The sequence below is a fragment of the Psammomys obesus genome, unplaced genomic scaffold (assembly GCF_907164565.1).
Source record: "Psammomys obesus unplaced genomic scaffold, mPsaObe1.curated_primary_1811, whole genome shotgun sequence".
In the NCBI taxonomy this organism is placed as follows: domain Eukaryota; kingdom Metazoa; phylum Chordata; class Mammalia; order Rodentia; family Muridae; genus Psammomys; species Psammomys obesus.
The window spans coordinates 1,970,586-1,990,479 of NW_026590503.1; the positions used below are offsets into that span (position 1 = coordinate 1,970,586).

The 19,894-nt window shown below is 51.1% G+C and overlaps 1 protein-coding gene across 2 annotated transcripts in view; it reads right to left on the bottom strand.

Moving 5' to 3' along the window:
• Cdca7l (cell division cycle associated 7 like) overlaps positions 1-19,816 on the bottom strand; it is a 30,762-nt gene extending 10,946 nt beyond the window's left edge. For both annotated transcript variants that reach the window (XM_055607566.1, XM_055607565.1), the window contains exons 1-2: positions 19,751-19,816; positions 746-880 (exon numbers count right to left, since the gene is read on the bottom strand). In XM_055607566.1, the coding sequence (XP_055463541.1) occupies positions 746-880; positions 19,751-19,774 (159 nt within the window). In that variant the 5' untranslated portion in view covers positions 19,775-19,816. The remainder of the gene's footprint in view (positions 1-745; positions 881-19,750) is intronic.
• Between the last annotated feature and the right edge of the window lie 78 nt (positions 19,817-19,894).

Genomic DNA, 19,894 nt, shown 5'->3' on the forward strand with positions numbered 1-19,894 from the left:
CCTGTCTCAGAATATGGGGGAAGGCGACAGGACTGCAAGGCTAAACTGGTCCTGACAAAAAGTTTAAGGAGTAAGGGTTCTGCCGGGGTGGGGGCACGCCTTAATCCCAGCACTTGGGAGGCAGAGGCAGGTGGAGCTCTGTGAGTTCAAGACCAGCCTGGTCTACAAAGCCAGTTCTCAGATAGCCAAGGCTACACAGAGAAACCTTGAAACACAAACAAAGAATAAGGGTTCTGCAGTGACTCAGTCTGCTACTGTGATGTCAATCTCTATGGAGGGGATTAACAAACGTAAAAATAATTTTAAAATGGTACCTGTTGTAATTGATTTGACTTGATAAGATCACAAAGAGCACAGAGTTCTAGGAACAAATTTTTCCATTTAGGGACACAAAAAAACAAAACAACCCAACTCTAACAGAGCAGGCCAAGGTGGCTACTGGGTCAAAATGCTGACAGAAAAGAGTCCAGCAAGGCCTATATTAGACCAAGGACCCCAAAAGCCCAGGTCCCACCAAAACCTGATCATAGGCAGCTCCCATGTAACAGGGCGGGGTCCCTCAGCATGCATGCTCACAGGCCTCTCACCTGTTTCTGGAAACGTGAAGGTGAACTTCCGAAACACGGTACCCAGCTCAGGGCTGCCCTGTGATGCAGGACACGCCCTTCGGCCGGCTTTCGAGGGCCACACTCAGGCAGAGCAGGCTTCTGAGGGCCACACCTGCCCGGAGAAGGAAAGCTCGTACCTGTTTCTCCAGCTGCAGAGAATCCAGACTATCGCAGCTCTCAGACAGGTTTTCCATGGGAGCATCGTCCTGGAAACCCACAAACTCCTCCTCGTCACTGGGGGCGTTGAAGATGGCAGCCATCTCTTGGGGGATCTGTTTTGGATTCAGAAGAGAGGGGTGTGACCGGGGCTGCTGTGATCTCTCAGGACAGAAGGAGCATCACATCCTTTCCCAGAGGCCATGAGACCCCAAGACTCGTGAGTGTCGTGCTCAGTGTGGACGCTGGTGGGAGAAAGGGGGCACGTTTGCTCCAGCTCCAGGTTCACAGGCACTGTACCTTCCAGGGAACGTGTAGCCATCCTTACACAGCTGCTGTCCTTGAGCTTGACTGAAAAGCACCCGTGTCTGAGAAGTGTACCAGTTCTTCCTCCTGGTGGCAGCTCGCCACCCAGGTTCCAGTCAGGAGGGCTTGACGCCACTATCACCTCCTGCTCTGTTTTTGCTCGTCTTCTGTGGGTTATAGACAGACGTTTGCACGCCCAGAGTGGCTCTTTCTCTGCACTCGAAGTCAGTTAAGGCAGCTGGGGAACTGATTCCAAGAGGGCTCGGGTGCCACTGGGGACAGGGACCCCATGATCCGTGTCAATCCAATCCAGCAAAGGCGCGGTAGGACACACAGAGCCTCCCTCCCAGCTTTCTCCCACCTACGTACTAAAAAACAAAGCACAGTAGCACCCAGCAGTCATGTGAAGCCGCCGTTTGCATCTCTGTTCTGTTTGTCAAGAAAAATCAGGTGAAATTGTGCTGCAGCTTGACTGTGTCCGTCCTTGACCCAACCTGTATGCACCCACCGTGTCAGAGAGGAGCAGGAGACAACACAACTTGACATGTCACAGTGAGAACAGTAAGCCGGGAGGATCAACACCTTCATTCACTCCTTTGACTCCCTAGATAGTTTATCATTTAAAGCCGCATACATGCAACAGGACATGAAAAGAGAAGCCAAACTGTACAATGAGAGCCACAGGGCAGAGGAGGGGACCTCAGGCTCCTGAAGCACAACCGCCCCGTCTGTCCAGACACCTTCTAGGCCTCAGGCACCCAAGCCGCACAGGCAATGCTTGCACAAGGCCCCACACCTCCACGAGTGAGGTGTAGCAGCGAGAGCGCAGCACGCCCACCTCAGCCTCCCCTTCCCTCCATCTCTCCCAGAGGTTGCTTTAAGAAGCGATTACCAGAGGAGTGCACGCAGGTGGATTTCAAAGGATGACACAGCTAAGACCGCATGGGGTAGAGGTAGTGTGTCCACCGGCCCCCTGCACCCACAGCTTGCCAGCTCTGGGCGTGCCTCAGTGCGTGACACTGCTGACTGGGAGTAAGGCAGGGACAGGTAGCACACCCCGAAGCGTGTGTGGGGCTCCGCACGCCGGGTGGGAGGGGCTTGTCGCACAGCCTGGACGGGTATGCAGGGCTCGCTCTTGCTGCCAAACTCTGACCGGTACAGAAAGCAGCTCCACAGCTCTGGCCTCTCGGCCACAGTCAAATAGAGCCCCGCAGTCTGGGTCTGACCTCAGAAGTTGCTAAACTCCAGCTCCCTACTAAAGGCAAAGCCTGTCAGAACAGCAGCAGCCCCCCAAATCAGGACAGCATGGACTACTGCAGTCCCCAAAGTACCTGCCAACCAAGAGTTCCAACCTGCCACCCAAGTTATCCTTTAAAACGGACCGTGAAACAAAGACACACCAAGGCAAGAGTAAATCAAGGCATCTGTGACCAAAATAGCACTGTTAGATGCTTACACAGATTTCAGAAACACAGCAAGGCACTGTCCATCGTGAGAACACAGAGGGATAAGCAAATTTAATGAGAACAGATGAGCAAAGGAGAGCTAAGAAGGAAATCATTACACCCACCACAGTAAACCAGGGAGCCCCGAAATACTAACAGGAGGATGGGGGGGACCATAATCCAAGCAAGGAGAAAGACAACTGCAACACTTCGGGAATCAGCAAACTTAAAACCGTCAACATAAAGAGGCTGAAACGACAGCACGGAAGCTGACAAATAAAAAACCAAGATCCAAGTATCTCCAAGAAACACAAATCATTGGACACACACACACAAACACAAATACTTCATATACACACAAACACACACACCGTGCGCACATGCACACACGCGAGACTCAAATGATGGAAGACTTATTTGTTAAATGGAAGAAAGCTGAAAGTGATGTAACTACTACTGTCTGATAAAGCAGACTTCAAACCACAATGAGAGAAGATAAAGCAAGCCACCACACATTCAAGCTGGCTAGACAACGCGTCAAGATGTAACAACCGTAAAGGTGTGAGCCCCGCACCCGGGCTCTCAGTTTCAGATAACGTGGATGGACAGAAGAGGCCAGACGGGCTCTGACTCGCTGAGTGCCTTCCACAAGCCCCGTCACAGACAGCTTATCCAATCTGAGCATCAAGAAAGGGAGCCGCAGCTGAACTGCAACCGGAGAGCAGACGGTCTCACAGGTATCTCTGGACCATCCCCACCGGCAGACCCAGAGCAGACCCTGTCCCGGCAGCCCACCACAGAACCTAACAGCGCATCCTAGGCCACGGAGCCAACACTGTCAAACTCAAACATCGGAAATATGTCATGTTGAAAGGGTTAGGCTAACTTTGTAACTTATATGTCTTCTAAAGCCTATAGTTTTGAGTTTTAGGTCCAGGTTAAGCTAAAGTCTCTTAGTACCTTTCCAGAGAATGAAGGAATGTGACCCTATCTGTGAGGACAGATAGAAAAAAGCAAGCAAGCAATGACCTTCACTCAGCAAAAAGGACCAGACCCTTGTCTTTGAGATAGCGTTTCTTAGCAACGAACCTAGACTTCTTCTGAGAAGCTCCTGACCTCCAGCCAAAAGTCCGCAGCCCCTAATCTTCAAGGATGAGCTAACCACCCCCACCTTCAATTGCAGCTGCATCCACACTTGGCAGGACTGGCCAAGCTTGAGCACCTAAGACTAACCAATTATCTTACTTTATAGCTTCCTCATCCAATCCTAAATTGCCAAGACTGCAACTTCAAATCTCCCACAATTTTTCTTTTAAAAACCTAAAGGCCTTTGTCTCCCGGTGCCACTCTTTGCTGACCGGCAGGGGTGACCCCATTGCGCAATGGTTAATAAACCTCTTGCTTTTGCAACGAGTCTTGGTCTGGGGGAGTTTCTGGGAAGGGCGCGATCTTGAACTCCTGAGCTGTGAGACCCCAGGTCTTACAGTGTACAGACTAAAATAAAACAAAATAATATGTAGACGCAATAGAGCTGGTTCTTTGAAAGGTGCTTTAAACAGGATTGGTAAAGCTTGTCTTGACTGCCAGCAACAAACGATCTACAATAAGATCAAAGATGAAAAGGAGAAATTACAAGACATTCCAATGAAATTCAGGAGATCATTAGAAATACCTTTAAAACATGTTCTAAAAAGCAGGAAATTTGGGAGAAATAGATAAATTCCCAGCTACATGACCGACCATCAAGAGAATACAGAACATTTAGACACTCCCTTGCCAAGCAATGAAAATACGGCAGAAAGACCTCCAAGAAAAGCCCAGATCGAGTCTCTGCTGGTCCTGCTGAATTGTTACAGATAACACCAACGCTCACATTTCCACACACAGAAGGAGAAGGAACAGGACCAACTCCGGAAGCCAACAGCATCTTGATACCAAAACCAGGTAAGAACAGAACAAACAGACCAACACCCTGCAGGAACAAAGACACAATTCTCAATACGGTATGTGCAAAGCAGACCAAGGAGCTGTGCGACAGGCACTCGCAGGGCAGAGGTAAAGCTACTGGCATTCATTCTTCACCAGAGGACACAGCATCACGCTGCCTTCTAAGTCCTCACCAGAGACCTGCTCGCAGTGGGTGGTAATTCAGAGACAAAGCAGCTGGCCCACGTGCTGCGCCAGCGGTTCTCACCCCGTGATCACAACCCCTGCAGGGGCTGCACGTCAGCTCTCCTGCCCACCAGCTGCAAAACTGCAGTTCTGAGGCAGCAGTGAAGTAGCTTTATGGTTGGGGGTCACAACATGAGGAGCTGTACTAAGAGCGCAAGCTATTTGTAGTAAACCAGGCCAGCATGGCCCAGGCCAGTGCTGCCGGCACGTCAGAGGCATGTGGGAAAGGTGGGTACAGGTCCAGGCACACACGGCAGCCTTCAGGGGCTGCACAGCCATCCTTGGGCCCCAGGACCCAGGTTCCAATCCACACCTGAGAGACCAGGAAGCCCAGCTTTGCTGGATCCTACCCACGGGGCACCGGGGCACCATCAGTAAAAGCCTGCTGGGGTTCTGCTTCTCACCAGGGGCACCATCCCAACATCCCTACAAAAAGGGATGCTTCAGAGACGTGGTTCTCAAAGTGTGGGCCAAATGACCCCCTTACAGGTGTCTCCTAAGACCATCAGACTCCTGACCTGCAGCAGCAGCCTGTCCACAGCTACAAAGCAGCAACAGAAGCAATGACAGTAACTTTCTGGCTGGGGCTCACACACAAGAGGAACTGGATTACAGGCTGCAAAGTTAGGAAGGCCGGGACCACTGCCCTAGATCCGTCCATACCACACGGGCTCCTGCCAGCCCAAGACTTAACTGAAATTTCATTCACAAGCAGAAACCAACAAGCTATAACGATGCCTCAAAGTGCCAGCCGGCCTAGTCAGGTGTTTACTTCTGAAAATAAGTCATGTAAAGCAGCACTCAACTTCCGTATCAGACAAATAAGTGTAACTTTAACTATAGGTTAGTTCTACGTCTCGGGTACCACCGCACCATGGGGAACATACTCATCATCTATTACATTTCTTTTTTTAATAATGTGCTGGGGCAGGGGGGAAACTCATGTAGCCCAGGCTAGCCTTGACTTCCTGCCTGCACCTCTCCAGTGCTGGGACTGCACGAACCCCACCAGCTATGTGGCTCTGAGGAGTAAACCCTGAGCTGTCCAGAGGAGCAATTACTCACAGAGCAGGCTCCTGGCTCATCCTTATTAAAGGAAAATGGCACAGTAGCTATGAACATGTCTCTTAACTACCCTCTGCCTCTGCCTCCCAAGCTCTGGTGCTACAGGTATGTGCCACCACACACGGCCTCTTCCCATGTGTGCTGGGAATCAAAGTCAGGTCCACGTTACTGTCTGAGCTCTTGTAATGCCAGGTTCACGGGACCCTCAGAGACCACCAGGAGATGACTCGATGCAATTGCAAGAGAGCTTTATTACGAGAGTGAGCAAACTCAGGACCCAATTCTCACTGACGCAGCAGTGGAGAAGTGGGACCCCAAGCCCTGAGTGAGCAGGATTTTTAAAGGGAAAGTCTGTGAGCAGGGGGTTTCCATGGCAGCAAGCAGGGGGCACAAGCCTTGGCGTTACAGAATTGGGTGAAGTTTAGCAGGGCGGGGTGACCTTTTCTGAGGCACATAATCACAATGGCTAAGGCATATAATCACAATGGCTATTTTTCTAAACCATATCTGAAACATTGGGGAGAATTTTCCCACCCGATTCTCAACCGATTCCCATTGATTATTGCCAGGGAGATTGTCTCTATTTTCTATGAAGCATTTATTCTGTATTATTTCCTGGAGGCTGTTGCTAGGAGAGTTAACTTTATTCTCTGCCAAGTGTACATTCTGTGATATTTCCTGGTACCTGAATTCAGCTCCCAGTCAAGTGGCTCTTTACTCAGGCTAACTATGCCCAGGCTAACTTAAACTCACTCTGTCCCAGCTCAGACTGCAATAATTCAGGAAGTACACAGTAACTATGTTCTTCCAAAGGGGGTTATGTAGGTGTGCCACTCACCTTAACCCAGCTCTCAGCAGGCCAGGAGAGGAGGCCACAGAAGACCAGGGAAGGCTGCCCAGCAGATTCCAGGCCAATCCTGATTAGCTAGTGGACTCTGCCTGCTGGGCGGGGGCACAGGGAGGACGAGCAGCTAAGAAAACGAAATGAAAAACCAAGCTGGGGAGAAACAGGCAGGTCGCCCACCCGCTGAGGACCTACACCCAGAGTAAATAACTCAGAACTCAGCAACGAGAAACCAGCCCACGCAAAACACAGGCGAGGGGTCTGAGCAGGAAGTTCACAAAGAGCACAGGGGCCACTAAGTTCGCGAGCAACGTGTCCTCATGAAGGACACGACGGACACTGAGACATACCATGTAGAAGACCATCCCACCCTTCATCAGAGAGGCTTCAAAACGACCCCAACAGGACACAGAACCACCGCACTCACAGGCTGAGGGGCGGGGTGCAAAAGGGTAGGCTACACTTTGCAAAACAGCCGACAGTTTAATAACCATTCACCACCAACCCAGTGACACACAGAAAACCCTATGCTCAACCGTGTACTGCAAAACCAAGAGACAATGCACACCAACGAGGCGTGATCACAGGACAGTGTTTCCACAGACAGAACCACCACTCAGCAACAGAAAACAACAGGCCTGACACAACGCAAACACGCCACGCCAAGGGAGACTGCCTCCTGCGTGACTGCAGGCACATGACTTGGAAAAACCGGGGAGCGCACACCAGGAACTGCCTCCCTCGGGACAGAGTGAGGACTCCACACAGGCAGCCGGGCGCTGCGGAGGGGCGATGAAGACACCGACTCAGTAATTACACTCCTAGCGACTCATGTCAAAACTCAGAACTACACACTGAAACGGGGAATTGCCCTGAATTAAACCTTAGTAAGAAAAGGTGCTCAGTGCAGAGCATGCATCACCCAGAAACGGTCCTAGTACAGAAAGTTACATGCTGGGGGGCGGGGGCACCACAAAGCAACAGGGAAAAGAGTCCTGCCAATGAACAGTTCAAAGCTGGCTGAGAACAGAGAAGGCTGGTGGAGCTCAGCAGAAACCCACCAAGGAGGAATCTTCAGCGTGATCAACATAGCTTCTTTCTTAAAATTGAAAGCACTCGTGCATAACGATTCACAGACTCCACAGGAAGGGCTCCAGCAGGCAGCACAGCAAACATGGCTCTGGGCGGCCCTGCCCTTCTTCATAATCCCTCCGCCTTGATTAAACCATTGAACTACATTCCTAGCCACCAAGGCCTTTTCCCTTATTTGGCCACTTCCTCTTCCTGAGGCTGACTACCAAGGTCTAGTTATCAGTACTGAAGTCCAGCAATCAAAAGCCCCCTCTGGTTCAACTTATTAATATGCCTAATTAAAATCAAACACCTCATCCTAACACAGGTTTCCCCTGTACCTTTATAAACTGCCATTTTCCTATGGGCCATGTCTGTTCTCTAGATCCACAGGCAGTCCTTTGTCTTACTCTTGAACAAATATCCCTCCCCTCCCCCTCTCCCTCTATCTCCTGTCTTTGTCACTTATTTTCTTCCTGGAGGCAAATAAATCTCCATTGGGCTGAGAACCTGGTCCTGGGGGTCCTGAGCCACAAGGATCCTTACAGCTTGGTCATGGGACTGTGACAAGCTAGCCACCACTATTCAGAAGAGTAGGAGGGCAAACAGACTGTTTCCCTGAAGAACGTGGGTCACACATGTCCAAAGCATTCAGAGAAAAACAAAGTGTAACTTACTCAAAGGAAGAAATGAGCAAGCTCAAACTGCCCCCAAAGGCAATCCACACACTGAGCTTCCCTGAAAGCAACAAAAAACAAGTACAAAAAAACTAAGGAAACTAAGCGGTGTTGCTGAGCAATTTACCCCAGACAAAATACTCTATCCTGCAGGGGAGGTCAGAAAACTGAGGAAGTAAACAACCCAGAAGCTTCAGGAACTTCCTGAAACTGACAGGATTCACTAGGCCCCTCTCACATCAGCAGTGACGACTGGTAAGAGATAGTCTTAAGACCAGATCCACCTGGAAAAGCTCAGACCTGGCAAGGAAAGGACCCACTGCAACCCAAAGAGGGGCAGGTTGGGTAGCAGGCTTTCATGTGCTGCTGTGAGGTTCTGTTGATGCAGCTGTCTTTTTTGATAATTTCTTTGGTTCTGTAAGTTCCCTCTCACCCACATTTTTAAAGTTAACCCAGCAAACTCATTGGTTGGCTAACTTTGGTGGCATCCGTATTTTAGTTATCACTGATTCTCTATGGGGTAAGTGCATGTTCACATCTCTGACAAATAAAACAGTTTAAAAGTCTGGGTTAATGAGAGATACAGATACACAAACACAAGAAGCTCAATGGACTCCACACAGAATTCACTGCACTCACTTTGTTTCGCTGCAGGATGGGAATCTGAGCCCAGGACACCTTACCTGCTGGGCTCATGCTCCGCTGCTGGGCTCATGCTCCGCTGCTGGGCTCATGCTCCGCTGCTGGGCTGCCCAGCCTCAACCAGGAGGAATGGAGAAACACTGAGACATCGTAACTGCTGAACGCTGGTGCTAAAGGAACTTAACAGCAGCTGTCACACACAGGCTGTGTCCAGACCTCCGAAACCTTGTGCAGGAGGCAGCACAAGGATCTGTGCACAGCGCGCCGTGAGCAAACCCGCCCAACAAACAATGCTGCATCTGGGGAAACCGTCCTTCAAAACTTAACGGGACTAAGATCTCTTTTCAGGTGACAAATCTTAGTTCACTAGCATCCAGAACTAGCTAAAGATGATCCCTTCAGACTGAAATGAAAGTGACAATGACTCAGAGCCATGCAAAACCACACAACACTCAAGGAAAGATAGAAGCATGTGCAGGTATTATTGTAATCTGGCTGTAACTCCTTTCATTAACTATAAAATGAGAAAACTTACGCATCTACTCTAAAGAGGTCATTTATAACATCAGTAACAGGCTAGAGAAGGGAAATTCTCTGGGCAGTTTTATTAATGGTGTTAAGTTGCTATTAAACTATTGCAATCTAGGACGTTATCTGCAGTGGTCAGGGCCACAGAAAGCATCTATAGACAGCACTGAAGATAAAGTGAGTCAAGACGGCCACTACAAAGAAATCAACACAGAGAAAGGCTGTAAAGAGCCAGGAGTGCTCACGCACACCTATAATCCAGCACTCAAGAGGCTGTGCAGGGTCAGCCTGGGCTACATGGTGAGAACCCCACCCCAAAGAAACGAGTAGTAAGACACACAGAAAGCATAGGTGAAAGATGTACAGGGCCTGGCAGCATGTCTATAATCTCAGCTGCTCCAGCCTCTAGCAGGAAGACCTCAAGTCCAAGCATTCCCTGCACAATCCCTGAAGTCTGAGGCAGCCTGGGCTCCCTAACAAGACTCTCAAAATAAAAATACTGGCAATACAGTTCCATAATACAACACCTGACTAGTATGCTTCCAGGCCTGGGTGTAAGCGCCAGCCCTGAAAAATGGTTTTTGTTTTGTTTTTAGTGTAATGATACAACTAAATGCTAATTAGGAGCGACATCAGATCTAAAGACACAAACACGTTGAAATAAAAGACTGAAAAGGTTACTAAGTGCGAAGGAGAGTGGAGTGGTAACAATCAGACAAAACAGATGTGATACGCGAAGCTTGGGAGACACCGTGAAGAAGTTATCTCAGCCAGACAGTTTTCAGTATGTGCTCCAAAACCAAAGCTCCGAAACTACCAAGTGCTACAGAGAGAAACAGCTCCACACTAAGACACAGACGCTGACCCCAACACGTTCACTTTCAGCAAGGATAGAATAGTTAACAGCCCCGGAAAAAGAGAGATTAAACAATAAACCAAACAAAAGACACAGAGACACTCCACAGAGCACATACTTTTCTCAAGTGTACACATGAAATTACCCATTATCCAGACCAGGCCACATGCTAGACTAGACAGTTTAATAAGCATGGTACATTGTCAATAACTAACATCATACAAACTATCTGTTCTGATGAGTCAAATTAAAGCTGGACTCAGAAGCAGCAGCAATGTAGGCCAGTTCACAGTATACGGAAATCAAGCATTCTCCAAGCAGCCAATGAGGCAGAGAAAACATGAGAAAAATGAAAAAACAAAACAACCAAGCTGAACATCCCAGCTCAAAAATCTAACACCTAAAATGATTCAAAATCTGAACTTTGTTGAGTGACCCCTGGTGTCACAAATGGAAAATTACGTGACAGTTCCATGAACAAAATTATTTACATTCAGCTGTACACGTAAGCCATAAACACTTTAGTTCGTGTTCTGACTCCAGTTCCATGCCCACACACCTTTTATGTCTGAGCAAATGAACACTCAGCCAAATAAACGTGGCCTCAAGCATTTTCTATAAGCAACACTCAGCCTGTGCCCTGAAGCAAACACACCCAAACAAACGTGAGCACTGAGCAGATGCTGTGTACCCGGGACAGACGCGGCTGTAAACGAGTGCCTTAAAGGGAGATCGTTAACCTCACACATTAAGGAACCAGAAAAGTGCACAGCGAAGTGTACCCAAAGCCGACAGAAGGAGCTACTAAAGCTCACAGCCCCGACAAAACAGGAGATAAAATCACAACAGAGAATAAGTGATAAAACAATGCTGGTTTTTCAAAATACTAGTAAAATTAGCAGGCCTTCCGGTGCACTGACCAGAAAACGAAGAGAAGCCTCCAAGCACTAAAATCTGAAAATAAAAGCACAGAGATTATTAAGTTTACAGAGGTTTTACTAACAAAGAATTTAGGAGGCCTACAGATGGCTGCGTGCCAAAACCTTGGCCCACACAGATGAAATTACTCCATTTCTGATAACACACAGCCTACCAGGACTGAATCATAAGGAAATGAGATTTGAACAGACCTATAGCTAGAAAGGATTTGAATCAGTGATCAAAACTGTCCCCAGAAGTAGTGTCAGAAACCAACATTTCAGCAGTGAACTCTGTAGAACTCTTAATAACCAATGCCAGCTTTCCAAGTCTCCCAAAGAGACGGAAGAGGAAAGACCATCCTTAACGCCTCCTGATACCCAAGGCTGACGGACTGCTCAAGGGTCCCCAACAACACCCTCAGGATGCTAACGTCTTCACACACGCCAGCACACACAGTCAGCAATGCGGCAAAAAGATGTACACACGGCCAAGCGAACTGTGTCCCAACAATGCAAACTGGCTTAACACAGGAAACTCAAGTGCATCACACTGAACTCCAGAGGGAAGAGACCACTACATAGCTCATACAAAAATGGCACCAGAGGAAAAGCCACTGCCCTTTCCCAAGAAAAACAGCCAACTATAACAGAGGGGAACGGCGTGGATGCATTAAACCCACATTACACTCAACGCCGAATTAAAAGCTGACATGAAGATAAGGAATACGCTAAGCATGTCTGCTTTGAAAACTCATGAGCAACTAGGCAAGAAAACCAGGCAAATAAAGACATCCGGACTGGAGAGCACGGAGTAAAACACATGTGTTGGGACAGAACACGCCTGTGGTGTGGAGGGGCTGGGGCAGTCACAGACGAGCAGGCAGCACTAGGCAATTACCTCGGCATCTCTCCAGGACACTGTCCAGGAGTCACTGACATTGCAGCCTTTCTGCCACAAACCAATACAGTGGCAAGGAAATCGCAAAAAACTCCATTTAACCAAGACGTAAAAAGTAGACTTCAGCAACAAGGTGCAAGTCTTACATACACCTCAGGTCCAAACATATGTGAAGACCTGAGGAAATGCGGGAAAGCACCTCCCCATCGGTGGATAACACACGCACCCGCACGCGCGCGCGCACACACACACCATCCTCAGGAGGCTGTCCGGGTGGAAGCCACCCACAGGCTTCACCCGACCCCGTGGGAGCGCAGCAGCAGTCCCGGCACAGACAGAACAGCCCGGCCGCAGTCACGCGGAGTCCGCAGGGACTGCTAACTCTCAGGGAGACAGGCCTGGAAGATCCCCTCCTGACTCCAGCCACATGGCAAAGGCCCCACTGAGCACCACAGAGGCCCCACCAAGCCAAGGAGCAGTGGCAGCAACGCTCAGAAAAGACACGCCAACCAGCATGAAGGACAAGACACAATAAAGACTCTAAAACCACCTACAAAAGGTAGAATTAAGGGGAAAAAAACCAAATGTGAGCACCACCTCTGTCTGAGGCTCTGAGAAGACACCAGGGGCACATGGCGCAGTGACCTCAACTACACCCCAATGAACCGTTCTCACCTGCTGTCTGGTGCTGAGGCCTGAGCCCACGGCCTTCAGCATGGCAGAACTCTTCAAGTGACCTACATAAAAACTGAAAATGACTAAGCTTTTCCTTTCATAGGACACTGCCTGCACAGTGCAAAGCCTGCCGAGAGAGCACATCATCTTACACGCCTCGTAACGTCCAGAAGCAGAACTCAGTGACCACAGAAACGTCAACTAAGAGACAGGCAAAGGGCTGAATGACATTCCCAGGGAGACGCCAGCAGGAGCATGGAAGGTGCTTCTAATCCCAGCATTCAGGAGGCAGAGGCAGGCAGTCTACAGCTGAGGCCAGGAGAGAGAGAGAGCGAGCGAGCGAGCGAGCACCTGCCTCACAAAACAAAACCAACCAAACAAAAAAAGAATGAAACTCTGACCCATGCTAACACGTGAAGGAACATACTAAACATTACACCAAGGGAAGTGTTCCAGTCACAACAGGAAAACGCTGAGCGGTCCCACTGTGCTATGTATCAGGAGGAGTCAAATACCCAGAGCTGTCGGGACAGGGTCTTGGGGCTGGAGGAAGGGCAGAGGGAGCAGAGATCTTCAGCTTAGAATGCCGCAGAGCTCAGGAGAGCCCACATGTTTAAAAGATATAAGTGTTCTTAACTATGTGCCAAACAATGGCTACGGGCTGGGGCGAAGGCTCAGTCCGGGCAGCCTGGGCCAGGCACCCACACAAATCGCCAGGCGTGGCAGTGCATGACTGTAACCCCCGTGCTGGGGAGGCAGAGGCAGGAGGCTGGCTTCCTGGGCAGCCAGTCTAGACGGCGGCGAGCTTGTGAGACAGTCTCAACAAACAGGGCAGAGTGACAGAGCACACCTGCCGTCAGCTTTCAGCCTCTATGCCCAGGGCATGCACACCCACCACACAAGTACCACAAACACACGTGTGGCACACCCACCACACAAGTACCACAAACACACGTGTGGCCCTGGTGCACACTTGCAGGCTGCAGCACTTGAGCAGCCGAGTGTTCAAAGCCAGCCTGGACTACGCTCTTGAAACAACAGGTTGAAGTAGCCCGTTTTAGCTCTGTGGACACTACCATTGCAATGAAGAACCCGCAGCCCAGTTAGTGAAAAGGAAGTTGTGTCGGGGGACAGTTCACAGGTGTCCGCACAGGCTCTGCAGGGCTGACAGCTGCAGCCCGAGCCAGTGAGCGGGAATCCTGGCAGATGTCCTGGGAAGCAAGTTGAGGTCGGTGGCCAGGGATGGCAGCAGACAGGAAGTGGGAAGCAGTTCCACAGACTCTCCAGGGCTGCCCTGATTTCACCGAGTCGCTACTGGCACTGGAACACAACAAATGACTCGTTTCTGGGGGACACTGCCACAGCTTAGCAGGACTTAAGAACTCCAGCCCACTCAGTACTCCACTATCATCATGTCAGTCAAAGGAGAAACACGTGCCCAGCTCTCACAGGTCACCGACAGCCACAAAAGGAATCCACGGCCTGTCACTGCGAAACATCAGAGCATCAAACACGCACACTCACAGAGGCCAACTAAAAAATGCTCCCTCATTCATGTTGCACATTCATCACCAGCCAGCCAACGGCTCTGTCCCAGGCCCCTCTCACACCGGGTCACCTGACAAAGCCCACAGCCTGGAACATCAGCAGGGCCAGGACAGAGGGGCCAGGACACAGGAAGACTTTAAAGAACCCCACCCAGACGGACACAATGCCTGTCACGGTTCACTGTCCGAGGCAGCTTACATACCCTCTGCCTGTCCCAGAAAGCCAGCAACCCAGAATCCTGTCTGCCCAGAAGGAAAAACCCCAGCACTGGAGTCGAGCCTGGTGACTTCCACGCTGGCCATGAAGGGCAGCCTGCTGGGAGTAGACGGCACCACCCTTATGTGGGTGACCGCGAGTGCTCACTGCCAGCACCTGTACTGCGCATCTGCCGTGTGCCAGGCACTGAGCTGAGAGCAGTCAAGAAGGGGTCATGCTGCAACGGAGGATTCTGAGCCCGTGTGAGACAATGCCAAGAAAACGAGTCCTGCGACCCGGTTTCTTCAAAGCACAGACCTGCCCTCGGACTGTGTGTTCACGCCCACAGGAGTGTGTTTACTTCAGCTGTTCCTGTATGTGCCTGTGTGCGCCGTCCCTGTGACTGAACATCTTACTCAGGACTCTTCTTAACCCTCTGAGTGTAAACTGCCCGATGCAGGGGTCTTGTCTGCCTCCGTTCTAGGCCCTGCTCTCCTAAGTTCGCATAAGTGTCAGGCGACAGGCCATCTTCAGACATGTTAATGCGTCAGGACATGGAATCCCAGCGAGGGTGCCTTCCAGCGACAGGGACCGGGAAGCTGCCTATACGCAAAGAGCTGGTCCCAAATCCACTGCTGTCTACACACTTGCCGGATGCAGTCTACAGGAATCACACTCGCTGGGGGAGGGGACTGTCCCACGCTCACTCAAGCAGTAACAAGGGCCAGCTCTTTAAACTGCAGGGTGCAGAAAGCCATTCCAGAGGGACACGACCTGCTTGCACCCTAAGAACAATGCCACTACACAAAATGAGCCTGGGAGTGCTCTTGACTCCACTAGGCTCTTGTCATCGCGCCTGAATGAATGGCGCACTTGCTAAAATGCTACAACCCCTCAGCTCAAGGAAAGGTCACTAGGGCACAGGCACTCCCTGGCCAAGAGCCTGCAGTGTGGGGAACGGACGGCAGCTTTCTTCAGCCACAAGATGTGGGTTGTGGGCTCACCCGTCACTACCCTGGAAACAACTGTGAGGCCTCATTGTGGAGGCCGAGGTCTCCAGCAGGGGCGGAAACTGCTTCACAGTTTCGGTAAGAAGCCCAGCATGCAAGGTGCTCTGCATCCTGTGGAGGAAGGCTTCCAGCCGCAGGGCAGGACAGGCAGCGGGAGGGCTCGGAGGATGTCTGGGAAACCATTCCCGGAGGAAACTGACAGTCTGCAGGGCGCAGCTCCAGGCGGCCCAGCTGCCCAACCGGGCCTCGGGGGTTCTATGACTGTTTCTTAAAGGTTAATGAGGCAACTCACAAACTAAAGTGAATACTGTTCTCTGTTCTCTACACACCTCGGGGCAGCTGCACAGACGGCACCCACTCAGGGCAAACACACAGTACCTGACTTTCAACCTCTTAGAAACCGTCTGTACGGAGCAAACTTTTACACCTGTCATCTAGATGCTCACACTCCATGGCAAATCCGTTCATAGGAAAGCCACACGGAAGATGACTGCTGACGAAGCAGCCTCTGGGTCACCCAGCAGAGCCCTGGCAGCCACCCACGGCGCTGTGGCCCACCTGCAAATGTGTGTGCTGGGTGAGGGGCCGCAGAGTTCAGCGTCCTCACTGACACTGCATTACATACGCCGTACAGAGACGACGGGAAATTGTTCCCCCGGAAAAGCTATGTGGATTGTGTATGCCCACAAATTGCTCCACACCGGATAATCCAGTGAGACTTCCTGAACCCCAGACACACACCCCAAAAATCAGAGGCGCTCACGCCCATGAGAGCTCACACCTGTCAGATCTGACACCACCAAGCCGCCTGGTTGAGGAGTGATATTGTTAGGACACTCCTCGGACCCATATCTCATTTGCCTATCCTCAACCCGGGTGACACCACGGCATAAACAGACTTGAAGCCTCCTGTCTGCACCTTCATCCTGACTCCAACAGCAAGCGCCAGACGGTGGCTCTGCAGACAGTCTCACCAGTGGGATCCTGTCAGGGGCCGGAGGCAAAGCAGTGGCCTTTCTTATCTGTAGAAAGAGATAAAGCTGGCTGATGGTGCACGCCTGTGATCCCAGCACTCTGGAGGCGGAGGCAGGAGGATCTCTGAGTTCAAGGCCAGCCTGGTCTACAAAAGGAGTCCAGGACAGTCAAGGCTACACAGAGAAACCCTGTCTCAATCAAACAAAAACAAAGAAAGAGAAAGAGAGTAAGGGAGAGAGACCACACACAGTCTACCACCTCCTGACTTTAGGGACCTAGCATGAAATGACTCAAAAAACAAAGTGACAGTTTCCATTTCCAGAGGGAAGAAAGACCTCCTGGCGGCCAGGAAGGGCTCCTCTGGGCAGGCAGGAGCTAGGAAGAGGTCCACCGGCCTCTGGAGTGAGGAAGGTGGGAAATCAGTGTTCTGGTCTCCATCTTCCAACGTAGCAACACCTGGGTAACCACGTGCTGAGTGGTCTGACTGCGGAAAAGCATGAGGACAGATCAACCGTTTATTTCTGCCACGACATAAGTCCTAAGTGAGCTGTGATGGCCCTCACTTTCTCAAGCGCTTACCACCAGGGAGACACTCTTTCCGGGGCTAACCTGAGCTACTGACGAAGCACGGCTCTCCTCCATCTGGTGTTAAACATCCACACACTGTTTTTTTTTTTTATTTAAAAGAAAGGAAATTTAAAAACCCTACCACTCTTGTCAGTACCCACTGAAGGTAAATCTGGACACTGGGAACAAAACCCCCTGAAGTGTTACGGAGGAAAGGGTACTCCCGAGACCACAGATGTGAACACGCGTGGCTGTTCTCACACAGCGGCACGAGTTTCTCAAGAACGCACTCTAATGCTGACAAATGGCCTAACTGGAATTGGCTCTTGGTTTTCTGATTATCAAATCAAATCCGCCTGACTTCTTAGAATTCAGCCCCAAAATGCTGAATTATGCAAAAAGGAGGGGCAACTGACCTTTTAAATATGGAACCATTCCAGGACAGTCAGGACTACATAGAGAGACCCTGCCTCAAAAAGACTAAAAATAAAATCTAAAAAAATAGGACTATGCAATAGACTCTCCTAGGGGAGGGGTGCAGAACACTTTCAGGGGCAGCAAACCCAACCCATGGGGGCAGCAAAGCCTGGCAGCAAAGCCTGGTCCGTGGGTGGCTCTTGGGCTCAGGGGTTTCGAAACTCTCTCCTCTGCAGCTGTGTCTGCTTTGCAGGGACACCTCGGGATGCTGTGCTTTCCGAAGGATGGAGGGCATCTTTACTGCACCTGTGAGATTACTGCGCGCTGCCCGCTGCACTCACCTGCCTACCCACAGAACCGCTCTCAGCCCACTTCAACGAAGATGACTTAAACCTACGCACTTTTAAGTTATTATGAGTTGACAGGCAGGGACACTTCCAGAAGAAAAAAATCATCACTTTAATGAGTGCTACCAATTAGGAGGTCTTCCCCAAAGGCAAAAAAAAAAAAAAAAAAAAAAAAAAAAAAAAAAAAAAAAAAAAAAAGTGATCCTCTTACACATACTAATTTGTCCTAATTGATGCATCATGGGCAGGGTATAATTTGTGGAATAACACCACAGTAAATAGTCCGCTGTTTCCAAACTGTCAAATAATCAGCCTCATTATTAACAATAAATGTTCACTTCCGGATATACACTTTGGGACATCCTGAACTTTCAAAGATCTTGAATACAAGGATCCAAGTTGCAAAGAAACGACATTTCTGAAATGATATAAGAAGTGACATTTTCTTGGGAAACGCCACCCGGCCGGGCTGTGGTCCAGTTTGCAGCCTTTGCCTAGTACGGAGGAGGCCCAGGGGTCCATTCCCAGAACACCATCAACTAGGCAGGCAAGCCCAGGGAAGAATCCTAGCACTCCGAAGTGGAGGCAGGGGGCTGGGAAGTTCTCTGTGATCTGCGACAGAGCAGGGGGCCGCACCACTCCTTCCAAAAGCGCTGTTGGGCCCTGCAGAGGCAGAGACTACCAACACGTTCAAAGGCCACGTGCACAAACAAACAAAAGAAACCCCGAAGGCAGAGTCTGGCTCAGCGCTGTTTCCTGCTACTCTCTCCTTCACTGGAGAAACCTTTTAAAACACTTTCTCCCCAACGTTCACTTTCAGAAAGACACTCTACGGCCACTAGTAAACGGGCAAAGCGGCCGCTGGGAGCCAGCCACCTGGCTCTTTAGTTTGCCAGCGCACAGGTAAGTGCCAGGTCTGGGCAGGCCGGGTCTGGTAAGGCCAGGGAGCGGCTCCGGCTGCGGGCCCAGTGACACCAGGGGTGAATTCCAGTCGGGGGTGCAGTCAGAGCATGAGGAAAGGCAGCTTCCATGCAAAACATCCCCGGCCCCACGCGCAAGGGGATGGCCGCTTCCCTCTCCTTTCAAAGGCTTTCTTTGCTCAGTTTTAAAAGTGCTCTGTTTACCACAACACGAAAAGGTGTGTCCGTTTAGGGGTCTGCGGGCTTCTGTCGTTCTCACGGAGAGCTATTTTAAAGTGGACAAAACCCCTGAAACTGTAAACCAGAGAGACAGGCCCCGCCTCTTAACGACCCTTTGGAAGACAATCTCAAGTGCTAGTCAAGTTTCAAAACCTAGTCGGGCCCTTAAATGCCTAAGTTTGCGCTTTGCGTGGGCAAGGCTCGCAGTCCCGAAGCTGCTGTTACCTCGGCCTGAAGACGCTGGCTTTTGCCCCCAGTGGGAAATTCCTTGAAAACTAATCAAAGTTCCGGAACAAACACCACAGCAGCTCTTTTAAAGTACTGCCAAGACGGCAACAGTGCGAGCCTCGACTTCTTTCTCAACTGCTCTTTTCTTCACCTTCCTGACGCGGGTGCCAGTTCCGGCCAGCAAGGGAACTGCTCGCTGCCCTCCCGCCCCTCCCCCAGGTCTCCGAGCGCTGCGCCCCTGTGCCCCCGGCCCGCCGCTCCAGGGCCGGCGTCCCCACCTGAGCCCGGGCAGGGCCAGACCCGCAGAGCCGGGAGGCCCGCGGGGAGCCCCGCGCACACCGCAGGACCGAAGTTCTCAGCCCCGGGCCCTCCGCGCGGCAGTGACCCGCCCGGAGGCGGGCAGCGCACGCTAGGCGTGCAGAGAGCAGCGGGGGCCCCGGGCGGGCTGGGGGGACCCTCACCTGGGGGCGCGTGGCCAGCTCCATCTTCCCTGCCGGGCTCAGCCTGCGCCCTGCACGCGGGCCCCGGGCTGGCACGGCCCCGAGCACGCAGCGAGCGGAGCCGGCCGTGGAGCGGCGCACTGAGCGCGCGGGGGGACCGCGCCG